Raw genomic sequence first — 17,018 nt, 5'->3', positions numbered from 1 at the left:
GGGCGCGGCGATGGGAGCGGGCCGTGGGGCTCCGCGCCGCCCCGGTGGGCGGCTTCGTGCCGGGGCTCCCAGCGGCGTGTGCGAGCGGGGGGCGCGGCCCTCCTCCCGCGGCGACGAGGGAATCGCCGCGGTGGGCTCTGGGAGCCCGTCGTCTGCCGCTGCTCGCCTTGAGCCGCGGGAGAGCGGGCGGCTCCGCCAGCCCCGCGGCCGGCGTGCCCCTCGCTGCGTCCCTGCTGCTCCGCTCGGGAGGAGGCCCGCGTGCCCTCTGCAGGGCACGGCCCTGCGCTGGGGGATGCCGTCTCTCCCCCGGGTGCTGTGGAGCGCTACAGGGATGCGTCCCCAGGCCCTGGCGGGAGGTCCAGCCCTGCCGCAGGTGAGCGGAGCAGCAGCTGGGTGGGCTGCGGGCTGCTGCCTGGCACCCATCCGTCCCCACGGTGACTGGCTGCGGAGCACGCTGCGGGGAGCCGGGGGCACGGCTCCCCGCTCCGCCTGCATGCGCTGAGTGTGCTGGGAAGTGCCGCCCATCGCGTGGAGCAGCGGTTGCACCCGCTCTCGCTGAAACACGGGATGGTTCAAGAGCCCCCCAGGCCATGGTCGCCCCGCTGGGCAGGGGAGCTGCGTGCCCCTCGCGCTCTCCTTGGCCTCTGACCTTTGCTTCACCTTGAGCCTGGGAGACGCCATCTGTTTCACAGCAGCAGTTAAATGTGCGCTCATTGTCGCGGGGCCCACCGCGGTGGCAGACAATGGGGGCCCCCGTGCCGCGCATCGTGGCCGCGGGGCCTCTGGCGAGCTGCGGGCTGGGGCCCGGTGTGTGCTGCGGCATTGGGCATTGGGCTGCAGCCCTGGCCCTGCCGCTGTGTGTGGGGAGAGCTCCGGGGGCTGCACCCCACCCTGCTGCATCTGTGCCGCCGGCTGCACAGAACAAAGAGGCGGGCGGGAGGGCCTGAGATGTGTGAGTGCCGTCGTGGGGTTCTGCGATGAATGAGCAAGGAGCACGGTGGCTGCAGGCCCCCGTGCCGACCCTGCCTGGTGACATCTGTGGGTTGCGCTTTGCTCTAGGGGTCCTATGGGTACTGCTGTACCGCAGGTGCAGTGGGAGTTGCTGGTGGCCTCACAGGCTGGTGTGCTGGTGGTGGGACGGCTCTTTAGCATACCGTAGTCCTCCCGAGGGTCTGAAATGCCCACAGCTGGCAAGTCCTGGGCTGACAGCAGCTGGGCAGCCCGAGGCCACTCTGTTCTACTGACAGAAGGTGCATACCCACATGCAGCCTGCAAGAAATGTTCTGGTTTGATGTCAGCATCCTGAAGTCTTTCATGCATCTGCGCTGTCCTGATGCCCTGCAGCAGGTCCCTGGGTTGACTCATGGCCTGTGTTTCCCACTGCAGGTGCTGCCCACCACCAACCAGTCTGTGCAGACGTGCTGCCTGCTCTGCCACCGTGAGCGCAAGGACTGGGGAGGCCCATCCCACAATGGGCTGGTTTCTCCGGGTGAGAGGCTGCCACCAGACTTCGTGCCAACGCTCGTGCAGAACCTCCTGGGAGAAATGCCACTGTGGATCTGCCAGAGCTGCCGGAAGAGTGTGGAGGAGGAAGAGCGGCGGGCGGTTCAGGAGCAGGCCCTGGCGGTACGCAGCCGGGGAGCAGTGTTTGGAAGGGCTGGAGCTCCCAGGAGTGTGGCCTTGCAGTGTTGATTGTCCTGTGGTGTGAGCTGGGTCTGCGGGCCCCCTCCTCGCTCCAACCTTAGCTCCTTGGGTGTTGCTCAGAAGGGGTAGGGGATGGAGCAGAGGCTTGTCTGGCAGCCTGCGTGGTGTTGGAGCTGCCTACCTGGCAGGGCTGGCAGTGCTGCTGTTTTGCCAGCCCTGCCGCACTGTGCTTTGTGCCCCTCCTGCACTGACCCTGTGGCAAGCTGCCCGCTGCCTGGCCCAGCTCTGCGCTGCCACGCTGGGTCTTGCCAGAGTTGCAGTTGCCAAGGTGAAAGGGGCGGTGTGTGCCAGGGCAGGTGCCTGCCTCTGTGCAGAGCTCGAGGGCAAAGCAGTGACTTCCTGTGTGGCTTTGTTTAACCCTGGCCCGTGCTGAACACAACCAGAGCAGCGTGTGGCCTTTGGCATCCACCTGGCTGTGGGCTTGGGCCCTGGGAACCAGGCTTCCCCTCTGCTGGATAGAAGCAGTTAGAGGAGCAGGGGCTTGGGGTCAGTGGAGAGGGTCTTGACCTCAACACCCTGGGGCAGGGGTCTCCTGCCTCACCCAGAACCCTGCTCCTACTTCACTCTGTGTTTTCCCTGCCAGGTCTCGTTATCCCACACATCCTGCAAGTCGCAGTCTTGTGGGGGTGGTTCCCACTCCTCTTCCTCTTCCACCTCCTCCTCTTCCTCCTCGTGCCACGGGAACTCAGGGGACTGGGACCCCAGCTCTTTCTTGTCTGCTCACAAGCTCTCGGGCCTCTGGAACTCGCAGCACACCAACGGGGCTACACAGGGCAGTCCCCTCGGGGCCCCCCCTGCTGCACTAGGTGAGTTGATTCCAGTTGTGGCACTGAGCAGAGCTTTCTCACTGGTCTCTGGCTTAGGCTGCATCCTTGCGAGCAACCTGACTGGTGGACAGGGGCAGGCAGCAGGGGGCTTCTGCAGCAAAGGCAGAGGGTACTGGGACGTTAAAGCACTTTCTTGCCTTGCTGGGAGGGTTGCTCCAGCACAGTGTCAGTATGCCACACTGCAGGCAGGGTGGCGTAGGGTGGCTGCAAGCAGAGGTGCTGTGCTGAAGTCTGCAGAGCTTTTCCCACCAGAAATGGCCAGGAGACACCCAACAGTAGCCAGGCCCTAGCTCTGCTTTCCTTGCAGGTGACAAGCACCCCAGCCTGGCTCTCTCTCCAGAGTGCGTCAGCCAGGCTCCTGCCATGGTGCCGGGGCTCAAGGCCTGTCCCTATGGCCATGCAACCTCCCCCGCTGCTGGCAGTGCTGCCCCAGGCTCGCCTCTGCCTACCTCACTTGACTTCTGCAAGACGCTGCCGAAGCAGTTCAAAAGCATGTGCCGGAGGGCCACCCCACCAGGTGCGTGTACCAGGGGTAGGTCTGGCCTCATCCTCCCGGCCCCCTGCCTTCTCTGCCCCAGTGCCTTTTCCCGTGTTTTGCCATTTTTGTCAGGGCACCTGCGGGACAGATGAAGCTGCTGAGGCCCACTGCAAACAGGGATGGTTTCTGGCTTCTAACCTGAGTACCTGGGTGGGGGTGACAGGATTTGTCCCTGTAGAAGAAGCCCAAGCAGATGTCCTCTCTATTCTGCTCCCTCAGGAGCAACCCCCGTGCATTGCCTTCTGGCTGAAGTTTGGTGCTGTGCTACCTCTTGGTACTAGCGGAGACCTGGGAGCTTTCTCTAGGCTGGCCTGAGCTTGAGCTGAGGGACCTATTTACATTTGGGCGGTGGGACATCTCTTGAGTGTGGCCCTGGCACCTGACTGCATCTGCTTCTGCCTGTCTGCAGGTGAGGCCTTCCACTCCTCAGAGCATCATCAGCACTCGGACCTCACTGCTCCTCCCAACAGTCCCACCGGGCTCCCCTCCCAGCCACCAGCGCTGGTCCCCTCCAAGCAGACGCCTGCCCACCCAGGACCCTTTGGCTCCCCTCCACACGTCCCGCTGGGCACCACCCCGCAGGCTGCACTCTTCCCTGCGCCCAGCGTACAGGCAGCAGCCCCGAAGCCAGCATCCGAGTCCCCTTCCACTGGCACGGTGTCACACAGCTCGGGATCGTGTAAGAGCCCTCACCTGTCCCCTGCCAATGTGCCGCTGCTGAAGATGCCACCTCCACTTTCGGGCTGCACTCATCCCTGCAATGGGCACTGCAGTACTTCGCTCATCCCTCCACCTGTCTCCCACCAACTGCCCAGCACAAACAGGTGAGTGGATGAGTCCTGCATGTTTCCAGCCTCTCCTCTCCTCACTTTACCTCACCTCAGGGGTGATTCCACCCCTGCCCAAGGATGCAGTTTCCCCTAAGGAGGGATTGACCACTCTGGAATGGTGGTGCAGAGAGCTGCTGTCTTTGTGGACCAGTTCTGCTGCTGTAGATTCGTGGTCTTTAAGGGTTAAGCTCTTTTTCTTCCTACATGTCTTCTCTGTGCGGTTGTCCTTTAGTACTGTGGTGCAGAAGAGACTGCTTGCTTGCTTACTCCTCCTCCAGCTAAAAGACCCAAAGAAACCGCCTGGTCAACCTGCTGTTGGCCAACAGGACCTTTGTCAGTGAGACCCATCGGGCAGCTGAGGCACTGGGCAAAGGTTCTCAAGAAGATGAAGCCTGTGGACTGGTGGTTCTGCTCGCCTGCTCCCCTGGCCCTCTTTGGGCTACCTGTGCCTTGGAAGAGAGCACGCTGAGTCGAGGGTGTTGGTTCCTCTCTGCTGATTAGCTCTCCCTGCGGAGGGCCAGACGAGTCTCGAGCTGGAGCTAGAGGAATGGTGCTGTGGGCCGTGCCCTGGCCACCCTGTCCCTGAACTGGGTGGTCTGTGCCCGTGGGAGTCGGGCCTGCCTGCACGTGGGGATGTCTGGCAGCTGCATGCAGTTCCAGCGTTTCTCACCTGTGCTACCTGCCACCCCCAGTGAGTACCGCTCCCTGCCCTGGGATCAGCTCGTGGCCTTGCAGGGGACAATGCTTTCTGGAACTCTGGTGGGCCAGCCTTCTGCCTGCTAGAGGTGCTGGGGGGTGAAGAGTTAGGAATGACTTCTGCCACGGGCTCCTACGGAATTTTCCTTGCAGGAAGAGGGTGCAGGGGGCTGGGGTTTGTCTGCCCTGCAAATCCTTTTGCTCTGGCACAGGGTGCCTCGGGAAGGGTGTTCTTATACACCAAGCGGGGTGATATTGAGCACTTACACTTACTGATTGCCATTCTCCTCAGGGACCCCTCTTGCAAAGGACACAAGTTCCCAAACGGTACCAGTTGCCATCCGCCGCAGCCTTGCGAGGCAGATGAGGGGCTCGGGGAGGATGAGGACAGCAGCTCAGAGCGCAGTTCCTGCACCTCCTCATCCACCAATCAGAAAGATGGGAAGTTCTGTGACTGCTGCTACTGTGAGTTCTTCGGCCACAACGCGGTAAGTGAGAGACCACTCTGCAGTCACCTCTGGTCTTTGTGCTCTGCTCTGTGGTGTAAAGTTGATGTGTGGAGAGCGTGGAGGTGGGAGGGTCTGGCCACGGCTATTCTCTGCCAGTATGTTTACCCTCCAGTTGAATTCCCTCCTGCCTCATCAGCCTGCTGGTGCCCTTGCTCCCAACTCACAGTATCTTGCCTGTTGATCCCTGTGGCTTCATCACAAAATTGTAGGGAATGGAAGGGACTTCTGGAGATCATCTAGTCCAACCCCTCTGCTAAAGCAGGTTCCCTGGAGTAGGTTGCAGAGGAAAATATCCAGGTGGGTTCTCCCTCCAGAGAAGGAGACTCCGCAACATCTGTGGGTAGCTCTGTAATCCTCAAACTAGTTTTTTCTCATGTTCATATGGAACTTCCTTTGTTCCAGTTTGTGCCAGTTGCTTCTCGTCCTATTGTTGTGCACCATTGAAAAGAGCCTGGCCCCATCTACTCATTAGATTTCCCCTCAGTCTTCTCTTCTCCAGGCTGAACAGTCCCAGTCTGTCAGATCAGGAAGACGCGCCAGGCCCCTAATCATCTTTGTAGCTATGTCAGAAAGGAGTTCAGTAAAGGTTGTGCTGAGACCTCAGGGACAGGAGTGGTTGGGGAGAGTGATGGGCAACTAGTATGGAAGCTGTGGCTGCCTGCGTGTCACACTGGTTCTGGTACCTGCCGAGCTTGACAACTCTCACCTCCCACAGCCACCAGCCGCTCCCACAAGCCGCAACTATGCTGAGATTCGGGAGAAGCTGCGTTCACGCCTCACCAAAAGGAAAGAGGAGTTGCCACAAAAACTAGGGCACAACAGCAGCTCAGGAGAGCCTGCTGTGGACCACCGCAACGTGGATGAACTGCTGGACTACATCAACAGCACAGAGCCCAAGCCCTTGAACAGTGCCAAGGCGGCCAAGCGGGCACGGCACAAGCAGAAGAAGAAGGTGAGGCTGGGCAGAGGGAAGCGCTGCTCTGTGCCCTGCCTGGCTAAGCAAGGTGGGAGCAGAGGGTAAGAGGGAGGCCTGTCCTACTCCTCTTGGAAGGTCAGGGCAAGGCTGCTCCTGGTGGGGCTTTGCATTCTCCCACTTCCTTCCATTTGGTTTCTTGAGCTTGGTGCCCTTTGCTGCCATTCTCCTGAGTTGATACCAGTGTCTAGCTCTTTGGGGTCTTCTCTGCACTTCTGCCCAAAGCATCTGGGAGGGCCAAGCTGCTCTGTTGTGTGCTGTGGCTCTGACAAGCAGTGTGCCTCTGCAGTAAAGAAGCAGTGCTGTGAAAGCTTGTGCTGTTCACTGGTGCCTCGAGGCCAGAGTGGTGTCCTCTGTGCAGAGTGGTGGCTGTTGTGGTGCCTGCAGAGGACATGTGGCAGTTCGGGCAGTTTGGGGATTGTGGAAGACTTCAGGAAGCCATGCTGAACACTGGCCCTTGGTTTGCTGCCTGACCAGGCTGGTGTGTGGCCTGCACACGTGCGCTTGGCCCATCTGACTTCACTTATGTTGCAGGAGAAGGAGAAAGCCCAGCTGGAGGCAGAGGCCCAGAAGCGGGCAGAGCGTGTCCCTGCAAACAGCCAGAGCAGGGAGCTGGCCGAGGAGAAGCTGCTGGAGTGGCCAGAGCTGGAGCTGGAGCGTGTGAACAGCTTCCTCAGCAGCCGGCTGCAGGAGATCAAGAACACCATCAAGGACTCCATCCGGGCCAGCTTCAGTGTCTATGACCTCAACCTGGATGTTAATGACTTCCCCAAGAAGGCAGCTGTCTTGGAGCAGAAGAACCTGATCTCCCACCTCAATGGTTCCTCTGACCTGCAAGACATAGACCTGGCCCTCGCCCCGCTCAGCCTTGGCCCCACCAAGAGCCACGCACTGCTGCGGGGTGAGCTGGGCCCCCGATGGGGTGACGGGCCGGGGGAGTTGCCGCTAGCCCCAACGGCCACCGAGAACGGTGTGGTGAAGCGCCTCAGCGCCGTGCCCAGCCTGTCCCGCATGATCTGGGTTCAGTCCAAGGCTGCAGACTCTGCTGTGGACGGTGGTGGGCAGAGCCCAGAGCCCAAGGAGGGGCTGCAGCCCAAGGGGCCGGAGCTGCCGGAGCAGGTGCTGGCAGGGGGCCGGCAGAGGAAGAACAAGCGGCAGAGCGGGCAGGTGAAGAAGGGGGACGGTGCTGTGGTGCTCAGTGGCCAGGCCAGGCTGGAGAACTCTGGTGTGAAGGGGCAGGTGCTGGGAACCAAGCACCCTTTGAAGCCCAGCACCGCAGAGCCGCAGCGGGCGAGTGGCTGTACTGAGGCGGTGGAGAGTGGCAAGGGGCAGCCCTGGGGCTGCGGTACTGCCAGGCCGGAGAAGGAGAGGAGCAGCGATTGGAAAGGTCGGAGAGGAGATGGCAAGGCTGAGCTGCCGGATCTAGTGCAGCTGCCCACCCCAGCCACTGGGGACCGGCAGCTGCCTCCCCTCACTGCTCGGGGAGGATCCCCCCAGCCCAAGGGGAAGAGCAGGAAGAACCGGAACAAGGTGGAGAAATCCAATACCTCTATCGGTGAGTACCAGCAGCTCTGCTCTGCCGTGCGCTTGCTGCTGTGGCCCCTTCCCCAGCCCTTGCCCTGCCCGCTGCCAGGTTCCTTCCTGTCCTGCCCTGGTGTGTGTGGGGGTCCCATCCCTGGCACTGTCCTGCTGGGAGCAGCTGGGTTTTATGCGTGTTGCTGCGTTGTGGTGACCTTGTGCTCTGCTTACCAGATGACGTGTTCCTGCCCAAGGACCTAGATGGTGTAGAGATGGATGAAACTGACCGGGAAGTGGAGTACTTCAAGAGGTGAGGCAGCATCTCCTGGCAGGGTGGGTGTGAGGTCACTGCCTGGGGTTGGGTGCTGAGGTTCCGGGGGCTGTGCCGCTCACTGGGGCTCCGTTCTCTCCTGGCCAGGTTCTGTCTGGACTCTGCCAAGCAGACGCGGCAGAAGGTCGCCGTGAACTGGACCAACTTCACCCTGAAGAAAACCACTTCCAGCGCAGCGCAGTGAGGTGCGGGGCCGCCCCCCAACCCTCGGCCGCTCTGCTCTCCTCACTGTGCCCCATCACCCCCTCCCGGGGGCCCCCGGCTCTCCTCTGTGGGGTTCCCCGTTACGGGGACCCCGGTGCTCTCCTGCCCCGCGGGGCCCCCGGAGCTCCCCCCGCCTCTTCCTTCCCACCGCGGGGTCACCCCGCCCCAACCGTCCCCTCGCCCTCTCCGCCCGGCTCCCTGCGCCGCGGGGGAAGGCCTGTGCTGGACCCAATAAAGAACTTTTTAATTTTTTATTTTATTTAACCCCAGCCTCTGCTGCTTTGTTTCGCGCCCCGCGGGCGGGGCGGGGCGGGGCGGGGCGGGGCGGGCGCGCTGTACGCCATCAGAGGAAGTTTGGCCTCCGAGGGGATCCGTAGGGCCGCTTCTCCCGCGCGGGAGGCGGCGATGCCTTATTGCAATCCGACGGCGCTCACATTCTTACGTCACTTCCGGCGCGCCCGTTTTACATCCGGGGCAGCGCGGCTACTGAGCGGTGGCGGCGCCATGGAGCCGGGCGCGGAGCGGAAGGTGAAGCCCGGGCCGCTAACGGCGACCCCCGGGTCCACGCCCGCCCCACTTAGTCCCTGTCTCCCCGCAGAGGCAGCGCGAGGAGGCGGCCGACGGATCCGACATGTCGGGAGAGGACGACGAGGACTACGTGCCCTACGTGCCGGTGAAGCAGCGCAAGCAGCAGATGGTAAGAGCGTAACGGGGTTCTGGGGGAGTGGACTCAGTATCGGTGCGACGCCTCTCACCCCACCGTTCTCCTCCAGCTGCAGAAGCTGCTGCAGATGCGGCGGAAGGTGGTGTCAGAGGAGGAGCAGCGGGACAGTGGCAGCGAGCAGCGCGGGGACGAGGATGACATCCCTCTGGGGCCGCAGTCCAACATCAGCCTCCTGGACCAGCACCAGCACCTCAAGGAGAAGGCAGAGGGTAGGGCCACTGGTGTGGGGAGGGGCTTTGCTGGGAGCTGTGGGGACTTTCTCACTTCTTTCCTACCTCTCCCCAGCCCGGAAAGAGTCAGCCAAGGAGAAGCAGCTGAAGGAGGAGGAGAAGATCCTGGAGAGTGTGGCAGAGGGCCGAGGTGAGTGCTGGCATCTCTGTGTCCTGTAGAGCTGCTGGACAGCAGTATGGCCTGGGACTGGAGAAGGAGATGGCAGTGGCGATCCTCAGTTAGCAGCCAGCTGCCTGACTTAGCTGGGACCGTGCAGCTGCAGGCCACAAGCACCAGCAGGGTGTCCCCAGTGGTGCTGCCTGGCTTACCTTGCTCTGATGTCTGTGGGTGTGGAGTCTGAGAGCTTGTGCTGATCTTATTGGCTTTGTTTTTGCAGCTTTGATGTCAGTGAAGGAGATGGCAAAGGGCATTACGTATGATGATCCAATTAAAACCAGGTGTGTTTTGCAACATGGGGGTTGTTTTTCTCAGAATATCACTTCCTTGCAGCTGGCAACAGCTGGAAGCCATACAGCCTGGTAGGAAGAGAACTGCTCTGTGGTCTCTGGGTTATACTTGCTTGACTTCCTGACTGCTTACTACTCTATGTAAAATAAAAGACTGTTGAGTCACTTTAGATGTTATTTCCTGTACAGTAAGATTTATGTATGCATTTATGTAAAACTTAAAGGCTTGAACTGAATCTTCAGACCTTGAGGAAGGCAAAGAGAACGAGAGTGGGAGAACATAGGAAGTTCAAGACAGTATTGTGGAAATAACTAAGATGGGTGTAAATGATGTTGGCATATTTTACCCATTATCCCTAGGCTGTTTTTTATTATACTGAGGCTTGTTATTTGGACTCTGGGAAGATGTTTGTTGCATACAACTGGCTTGGGTCTGCTCGTGTACTCATGAAGCCCCTCGAGGACAGCTGTTTTCCTTTGTGGGATTTCAGAGCCCATCAGGGAGTTCTCGTCATCCTTTGTTGGGTCGGTGGGCTCTGGAGCCCCAGGACATTTTGCACTCTGAACTTCCTCTGATGCTTTCTCAGCTGGAGAGCACCTCGTTACATTCTGGCCATGTCAGAGGCTCGTCATGATCGCGTGCGCAAGAAGTACCACATCCTCGTAGAGGGAGAAGGCATCCCACCTCCCATCAAGAGCTTCAAGGAGATGAAGTTTCCAGCAGGTGGGACTGGGGGCAGCTTTTTCTGGGGAGACTTATGTCCAGCACTGCGTGAAGCTGTTGGATCACAACAGGGATCGTATCAGCTGGCTACTGGCCTGGGGTCGTTTATCTTGATCAAAGGGCTGTGGCTGAAGAATGAGGTAAAGTAGGTTGAGAATATGCATGTCCCGTGTTCTCTCACAGCTATCCTGAGGGGCTTGAAGAAAAAAGGAATCCAGCAGCCAACGCCTATACAGATTCAAGGCATCCCCACAATGTGAGTGCTTTGTCCATGTCCCAGGTTAGGGAGTGTTTCACTGCTTCCAGCGCACCCAGCAGTGCAAAGGGCATGCTCGCCTCTAGCCCCATTCACGCTGCTCAGATTTGGAGCTCTGAGCCCTCCTGTAACACTCCTGCTCACCACTAGCTTGTTTCTCTGACAGCCTCTCAGGAAGGGATATGATTGGCATTGCCTTCACTGGCTCTGGGAAGACTTTGGTGTTCACCCTTCCAGTTATCATGTTCTGCCTGGAGCAGGAGAAGAGATTGCCATTTTCTAAGCGAGAGGGACCCTACGGGCTCATCATCTGTCCCTCTGTGAGTTCTTGGAGAGCAGTGAAGCATGGAAGAAAGGTTGCTGATGTTCAGTGACAGTTTCAGATGCTCCCTGTGTGGGGAATTAATGTGTTTTTCTCTCTGCAGCGGGAGCTGGCCCGGCAGACACATGGCATCATTGAGTACTACTGTCGCCTGCTGCAGGAGGACAGCCTGCCCCCGCTGCGCTGTGCTCTCTGCATTGGGGGAATGTCTGTTAAGGAGCAGATGGAGACGATCAAACAGTGAGAGCTCATGGGGAGGATTCTGTGGGGCTGAAACTGGGCTCTTTTTATTTCTAGCAGGGGACTGAGAGGTGGCATGCTAGATGGATGGCTTTGGGGAGGTATGGGGGTGAAGGTGACGTGCTAGTTGGATGTTATCAGCCCACAGCATGAGCCCTGCAAGCCGTTCTGTACGTGTTTCTGCACGGGGAGAAGTCTGAGTGCCTGACTGTGCCTTCTCTCATCCTGCAGTGGTGTGCACATGATGGTGGCAACCCCTGGCCGCCTCATGGACTTGCTGCAGAAGAAGATGGTGAGCCTGGACATCTGCCGCTACTTGGCCTTGGATGAGGCTGACAGGATGATTGATATGGGCTTTGAGGGGGACATCCGCACCATCTTCTCCTACTTCAAGGTATTGGGCTGATATGACGTGAGGACCATGTAGCTCAGTCCCTGCACCCACCTTTGGCTGAGCACTAAGTCCTTGCCCATGCTTTGTTCCCTGTGCAGGGCCAGCGACAGACTCTTCTCTTCAGTGCAACAATGCCTAAAAAGATCCAGAACTTTGCTAAAAGTGCCCTGGTGAAGCCCATCACCATTAATGTTGGGCGAGCAGGTGCTGCCAGCCTGGATGTTGTGCAGGTGAGGTACCTGGGAGCTCCCCCATGCCCATGTGGGAGGCCAGCATGGTTTGTGGGAGTACCCAGTACTTGGAGCACTTGGTCCTCCTTCCCAGCGGGTTGTGGGATACCATGCAGCACTGGTTTCTCTGGTGTCTGCTTGAGCCTTCTCTGTGTTTCTTCCTAGGAAGTGGAGTATGTGAAAGAGGAGGCCAAGATGGTGTACCTCCTTGAGTGCTTGCAGAAGACCCCACCACCTGTGAGTAAATATGCTCTAGCTGCTACCGCAGCACGTCTGGGGGCAGCACTGCAGCTCCGTAGCACAGCTGTAGAGATGGCTGTGGGGATGCAGTTGTGATGCTGACAGGCTCTCCCCTGTGCTGGGGTAGGTGAAGGAAAGAACTGTGCCCTGTGTATGCACAAGTCCTGGGCACAGAACTGTTGTGGCCTCTGTTCACCAAGAGGAAGTGGGTTTCTCTGGGGATTGTGCTCTTTGTCAACACACAGAAAAGCCACTCTTATATGATGTGTGTGTTGTGGCAGGTGCTGATCTTTGCGGAGAAGAAGGCAGATGTTGATGCGATCCACGAGTACCTTCTCCTCAAGGGTGTGGAAGCTGTGGCCATCCATGGAGGCAAAGGTCTGTGAGGGCATTGGGGAGGCATGGCCCAGGTGTGGCCCTGTCTAATCCCACTCTTTCCAGCACGGTGTGTGAGCATGGGAGGTCCCAGCACATAGCTGTTTGTCACAGTGCGAGGATGGACTGGGGCAGTGTCAGGACCTCTGGGAGTGAGTGCAGTTTTACTTACTATTATAGCAGATATAAACACCACACAGCTCCCTACAGGACATACGGGTCCCTCTGCTGCTTAATCTAGGGAAAGGATGTGTAGGTTTTCACACAGGAGGAGCCCAGGCTGTGTAATGCTCAGCTTTAAGGCTGTAGTGGTTGCTGCAAGAGGTAGGACTGGGAGCTCTGACCCTGCTCATCTTCTGTGTTGGATATTTACAGATCAGGAGGAACGGACGAAAGCCATTGAGGCCTTCCGAGATGGGAAGAAGGATGTTCTGGTTGCCACTGATGTCGCTTCTAAGGGCTTGGACTTCCCAGCCATCCAGCACGTCATCAACTATGACATGCCAGAGGAGATTGAGAACTACGGTGGGGAATGGGCCCAGTGGAGGGACTGAGGGAGTGTGGCTGGGTGGCCACAGGCCAAGAGGGCCGTGCACCCATCTTGGCGGTCACTGGCACGGGGGTGTCACGTTGCATTCGTCCAGGCCTGATCCTGTCTGTTTCCCTGCAGTTCACCGCATCGGGCGTACAGGTCGCTCAGGCAACACTGGTATTGCCACCACCTTCATCAACAAAGCCTGCGGTGAGAAACTGTGTGGGCTGGGGGGAGCCTGTGGGGTGGGCTGCAGCTGTGTGATGCAGCTGGACAAAGAGCTGCTTCCGCTTGGGTGAGGGTGGTGTTCCCATGCAAGCAGGGATAAGTGATTATGGCTCACAGAGCGGAGGTGGTGACATGGGGCATTGTCACCTAGCTGGGTGCTGGCCTCTGGGCCCTGCACATCATCCTTTGCCATTTTCATGTTGGGCCCCTGCTAGGACTGTATCTGATCTGCATCTCTGCTTCCAGATGAGTCAGTGCTCATGGACTTGAAGGCTCTGCTCCTGGAGGCAAAGCAGAAGGTGCCCCCTGTACTCCAGGTGCTGCACTGTGGGGATGAGACCATGCTGGACATCGGAGGTGAGAGACCCTCAGCTGGGACACGGAACTTCTGCGGGGTTGTTAGAGTGATGTGGGCTGCAGGCAGGATCCCAGCTCCCATCACTCCAGGCTCATGGGGTGGCTCCTGGCTCCCTGCCTTCTGGGTGCTTGCTTTGACACCTGGCCCGGCACGGTTACAGCTCAGTGTGATCTCCTTCCTCCCATTGCAGGTGAGCGGGGCTGTGCCTTCTGCGGCGGCCTGGGCCATCGCATCACTGACTGTCCTAAGCTGGAGGCGATGCAGACCAAGCAAGTCAGCAACATTGGCCGCAAGGACTACCTAGCCCACAGCTCTATGGACTTCTAGCCTGGGGACTGTGCTGCTCAGTGCTCCCCTGCACAGGCCAGGAGAGGAGATTGGGGTGGTTGGCTGCTTCCCTTTGACCTGGGCCTCACATTCCAAACCCAAACCAACACTGTACCGGAGGACTCTCCTGCACTTCTGTGACCTGTTTTCTCGACTGTCAACAGCTCAGCCTGTCTGAGCTCTTGCCCTAGATGGAAATGTGTGGAGCCGTGCTGCAGCAGCCCAATACATCAGCATCATGCTGCTGTAAGGTGTTGAGCAGGCAGGTAGTGGTGGGGGGAAACTCCAGGTGGGGTGACTGGTCTGTGGCTGGTGGGCCACTGCCCCTGCGTAGGGACTTCTGTCCATCCCCTCCAATGCCCTACAATCTGCTTCCTCTCACCTTGATCTGTGCATCCGCAGCTGTTCCTGTTAACACCAGCAGTGCTGTGGTGCAGCCAGAGCTAAGCCAAGCTCGCTGTGCTTATGTCAGGTGCTCCCCTGAGAGCTTCCTGTGCTCTCGCAGCATGCGTTCTGCCCCACTGCCCTGCTGCTAGAGGTGGGCGGATGGACACCTCTTGTGGCCCAGCCTTTGCCTCTCATCCCACACACCAAAAAGGGGAAGTCTCAGAGAGAAGGAAGTCTACCCCATACAGTTGCTTTGGCTGCAGCAGTCACATTTCTGTGCTGTCAGCAGCCCAAGCCACAGAGCCCTGTGCTGGCTGCTGGGGCCGTGCTGGGCCCATGGAGAGACCAGTGAAGGATGGCATCCTCTATGTACAGCACTGCAAATTTGGAAAGGTAAAGGGCAGAGGGTGGATTTGTGGCTGGATATAGGGTTTGCACTGCCGGTGTGCTGCTTGGTCTGGGCCTGAGCCCTCCAGCACCTGGGAAGGGGGTGAACAGAGCTGGAGCCCAAAGGGGTTCCTGCTCTCCCACGGCTGAGGGGACCCGTCCGTACAAGCACCAGCTTGTGCTCACCTGTACGAGCCGTGTCCTTGCTTGGTCATTGCATGATGTGCAATGAAACAATAAAGGCGTGTTACTGAGGCGCAGCTGCGTGTGTGAGTGAGCAGGGCCGCGGGTGGGTTGCTGGGTGAACCTGGTCCTGGGGCAGTGCTGTGGGAGAAGTGATGACCTGGAGTGTGAGCACGTTATGGGTGACATCATGGCAGCCCCTGGAGCTGGGTGTTCGCAGGTTGGCTCCTGCCGGCCTTCGCAGCGCAGAGTGCTCTGTGCTTGCTGTGTGTGCGGGGCTATCCATGGTGTGCTAACAGAGCTACTCCCACCTCAGTGCTCTGGGAGAGCCAAGTCCTAGAGCTGAAGCACGCAGCCCCCACGTGCATGAGGCCGGTGCCCTGCCATGTGGGAGGCCCACAGGTATTTCGGGTGTTCTGCCACGTCTGTTTTCCAGGGCAGAGGTTCTGCTGCACACTTGAGGTGTGCGGGGGCTTGCAGCCCCTCCATCTCGTGATGGGCTGGGAAGGCTGGTGCTGCAGAGCCTCCCCTGGGAGGAAGTAGGCTGCAAGCTGCAGGGCCTGGCTGTGCACGGCAGATGCGAGCTGCCAGCAGGAGCCCCAGCAGCTCAAAATGGCTTTCATTTGCATGGCGGTCCAGCATCAGAACAGCTTTCTGTGCCCTGTCGCAGTGCGCAGCCTCACTGGGGCTGCAGGCAGAGAACCCTGTGCTCCCATTCCCGAGCCACGTGGACATGGCAGACGGCTCCCTGCCGTCAATTTTCCCTGTATCCACACCCTTCTTCCATTCTAGCGGACCTGGAGGAAGATGCGAGCGCAGCTCTTTGCTGCCAGCCCCTCTGGCGTGGCCCGCATGGAAAAGTTTGATGCACGGGATGATGGCACAGTGCCTGACATCTCCCTGCGGCGCTGTGCCCGCCGTGTCATCCGCCTCTCCGATTGCGTCTCCGTCGGCCCCGCGGGCACTGAGAGCTGCCCCAAAGCCACCGCTGCCTTCTACCTCACCACCACAGAGAAGAGCTATGTGCTGGCGGCTGAGCAGCGGGATGAGTGGATCGAGCATCTCTGCCAGCTGGCCTTTCAGGTACCCCCTGCATCCTCCTGCTGCTCCAGGCCAGGAGGATGAGGGTGCTGGGGGGGGCTGTACTCACCTCCCTCTATTCCAGGGCAAAAAGGAAGCAGCACAGAGTAGCAGCACCGGGCTGCAGCCCATCCCTATGGAGGAGAACTGCCTCTACTCCTCATGGCAGGATCGTATGTGCTTCAGTGGGGCCGGGGGGGCTTCCCACTGGGTGTGCAGCAGGGCTGACCCTGGCTTCACTCTGCTTCCACAGTGACAGAGTTCCCGGTGCTGGTGCTGCAGACAGAGGCAGCCGCCCGCTGTGAGCTGCACGGGCACTATGTGCTGGCGGCCCTGCCCCACAGCCTGACGCTGAAGGATGCACAGTCCCAGCAGCCCCTGCTCACCTGGCCCTACCCGTTCCTCCGCAAGTTCGGCCAAGATCAGGTAGGTGCACCCTCCCCAGGGCCTCCACCTGCCTGTGGCCGGTGCCAGCCCCTCACCCTGCCCTCTGTCCCAGCAGAACATCTTCTCCTTCGAGGCCGGCCGCCGCAGCGACTCTGGCGAGGGCACCTTCACATTCAGCACCCCACGAGCCCCAGAGCTGTGCCGGGCTGTGGCCACCGCCATCGCCTGCCAGCAGCAGGCCCAGGAGGGCCCCCAGCCCCGGCTGTCAGCCCAGGGCCTCGCTGCCCAACCCTGGGGGGCAGAGGCTGAAGACCCTCAGCCCAGCCCAACCCTGGGGAGGGCGCAGCCCAGCTCCCACTCGGCCTCGCATCCACCACCCAACCTTCTCCGCTTCCACGCTGCGGAGCCAGAGGCTGCTGTCCCTGTGGTCTACGCCTCCATCGCACGGGGCCAACAGCCCCACTTCGGGCTGTGCCCTGGGAAGCCGCTCCCCGAGCATCTCTATGAGAACATCTTCACCGCCCAGCCTAGGCCTCGGGCGGAGGAGGAGGAAGAGGAGGAGGAAGGGCGCTGGGAGCTGGGCTGTCGCCAGGCCCCCGAGGGCCACAGCAGCGAGGCCGCCCTGTCCTACGGCGCCCCACAGCCCCACAGACAGCGCTGGGGGCCGGGGGCAAGCAGGGGAGGAGCGGAGGAGCACCCCGGGCCTAAGCCTCAGCGCAGTCTCCGGGCCAAACTGGTGCGGCTGCTGAGCCGGGACGGCACCGGCGCGCGAGACTGGTCGTGAGCGGGAATAAAGGCCGTGCACCACCCGGCTCTGCCTGCGGGACCGCGCCCGGC

The 17,018-nt window shown here is 59.9% G+C and overlaps 3 protein-coding genes across 5 annotated transcripts; all 3 read left to right on the top strand.

The window, feature by feature from the left end:
* FAM193B (family with sequence similarity 193 member B) lies at positions 1,264 to 8,394 on the top strand. 2 transcript variants are annotated; one of them, XM_021410057.1, is made up of 9 exons: positions 1,264 to 1,626; positions 2,288 to 2,510; positions 2,839 to 3,048; positions 3,479 to 3,893; positions 4,888 to 5,083; positions 5,820 to 6,056; positions 6,612 to 7,632; positions 7,830 to 7,905; positions 8,014 to 8,394. In XM_021410057.1, exons 1-9 carry the CDS (start codon positions 1,279 to 1,281, stop codon positions 8,108 to 8,110), a joined length of 2,823 nt encoding a protein of 940 aa, XP_021265732.1. In that variant the 5' UTR covers positions 1,264 to 1,278; the 3' UTR covers positions 8,111 to 8,394. The 2 variants fall into 2 exon arrangements, with proteins under 2 accessions (XP_021265732.1, XP_021265733.1); XM_021410058.1 differs by lacking the exon at positions 2,839 to 3,048.
* DDX41 (DEAD-box helicase 41) lies at positions 8,555 to 14,791 on the top strand. The gene is made up of 17 exons (XM_021410070.1): positions 8,555 to 8,658; positions 8,729 to 8,827; positions 8,904 to 9,063; positions 9,140 to 9,214; positions 9,462 to 9,522; positions 10,119 to 10,255; positions 10,439 to 10,511; positions 10,678 to 10,831; positions 10,937 to 11,073; positions 11,305 to 11,467; positions 11,566 to 11,697; positions 11,863 to 11,934; positions 12,219 to 12,315; positions 12,688 to 12,837; positions 12,983 to 13,054; positions 13,319 to 13,429; positions 13,621 to 14,791. The coding sequence occupies exons 1-17, from the start codon at positions 8,635 to 8,637 to the stop codon at positions 13,755 to 13,757; spliced, it is 1,854 nt and encodes a 617-aa protein (XP_021265745.1). The 5' UTR covers positions 8,555 to 8,634; the 3' UTR covers positions 13,758 to 14,791.
* DOK3 (docking protein 3) lies at positions 14,195 to 16,990 on the top strand. Of its 2 annotated transcripts, none has more exons than XM_021410077.1 (5): positions 14,195 to 14,537; positions 15,507 to 15,797; positions 15,880 to 15,967; positions 16,048 to 16,220; positions 16,297 to 16,990. In XM_021410077.1, the coding sequence occupies exons 1-5, from the start codon at positions 14,223 to 14,225 to the stop codon at positions 16,963 to 16,965; spliced, it is 1,536 nt and encodes a 511-aa protein (XP_021265752.1). In that variant the 5' UTR covers positions 14,195 to 14,222; the 3' UTR covers positions 16,966 to 16,990. The 2 variants fall into 2 exon arrangements, with proteins under 2 accessions (XP_021265752.1, XP_021265751.1); XM_021410076.1 differs by having other exon boundaries at positions 16,294 to 16,990.

Source organism: Numida meleagris, chromosome 12 (assembly GCF_002078875.1).
Source record: "Numida meleagris isolate 19003 breed g44 Domestic line chromosome 12, NumMel1.0, whole genome shotgun sequence".
NCBI lineage: Eukaryota > Metazoa > Chordata > Aves > Galliformes > Numididae > Numida > Numida meleagris.
Note: the sequence above shows the minus strand (reverse complement) of the source record. Positions and strands in the feature narration are given on the sequence as shown.

Coding starts and splice junctions, on each gene's coding strand:
- FAM193B (XM_021410057.1), top strand. CDS start 1,279: ATGTTCTGGTTTGATGTCAGCATCCTGAAGTCTTTCATGCATCTGCGC. Junction 1,627..2,287: donor TTCAGGAGCAGGCCCTGGCG/GTACGCAGCCGG, acceptor TTTCCCTGCCAG/GTCTCGTTATCCCACACATC. Junction 5,084..5,819: donor AGTTCTTCGGCCACAACGCG/GTAAGTGAGAGA, acceptor CACCTCCCACAG/CCACCAGCCGCTCCCACAAG.
- DDX41 (XM_021410070.1), top strand. CDS start 8,635: ATGGAGCCGGGCGCGGAGCGGAAG. Junction 9,523..10,118: donor GATGATCCAATTAAAACCAG/GTGTGTTTTGCA, acceptor ATGCTTTCTCAG/CTGGAGAGCACCTCGTTACA. Junction 12,316..12,687: donor GGCCATCCATGGAGGCAAAG/GTCTGTGAGGGC, acceptor GGATATTTACAG/ATCAGGAGGAACGGACGAAA.
- DOK3 (XM_021410076.1), top strand. CDS start 14,223: ATGTCAGGTGCTCCCCTGAGAGCTTCCTGTGCTCTCGCAGCATGCGTT. Junction 14,538..15,506: donor AGCACTGCAAATTTGGAAAG/GTAAAGGGCAGA, acceptor CTTCCATTCTAG/CGGACCTGGAGGAAGATGCG. Junction 16,221..16,293: donor GCAAGTTCGGCCAAGATCAG/GTAGGTGCACCC, acceptor CCTCTGTCCCAG/CAGAACATCTTCTCCTTCGA.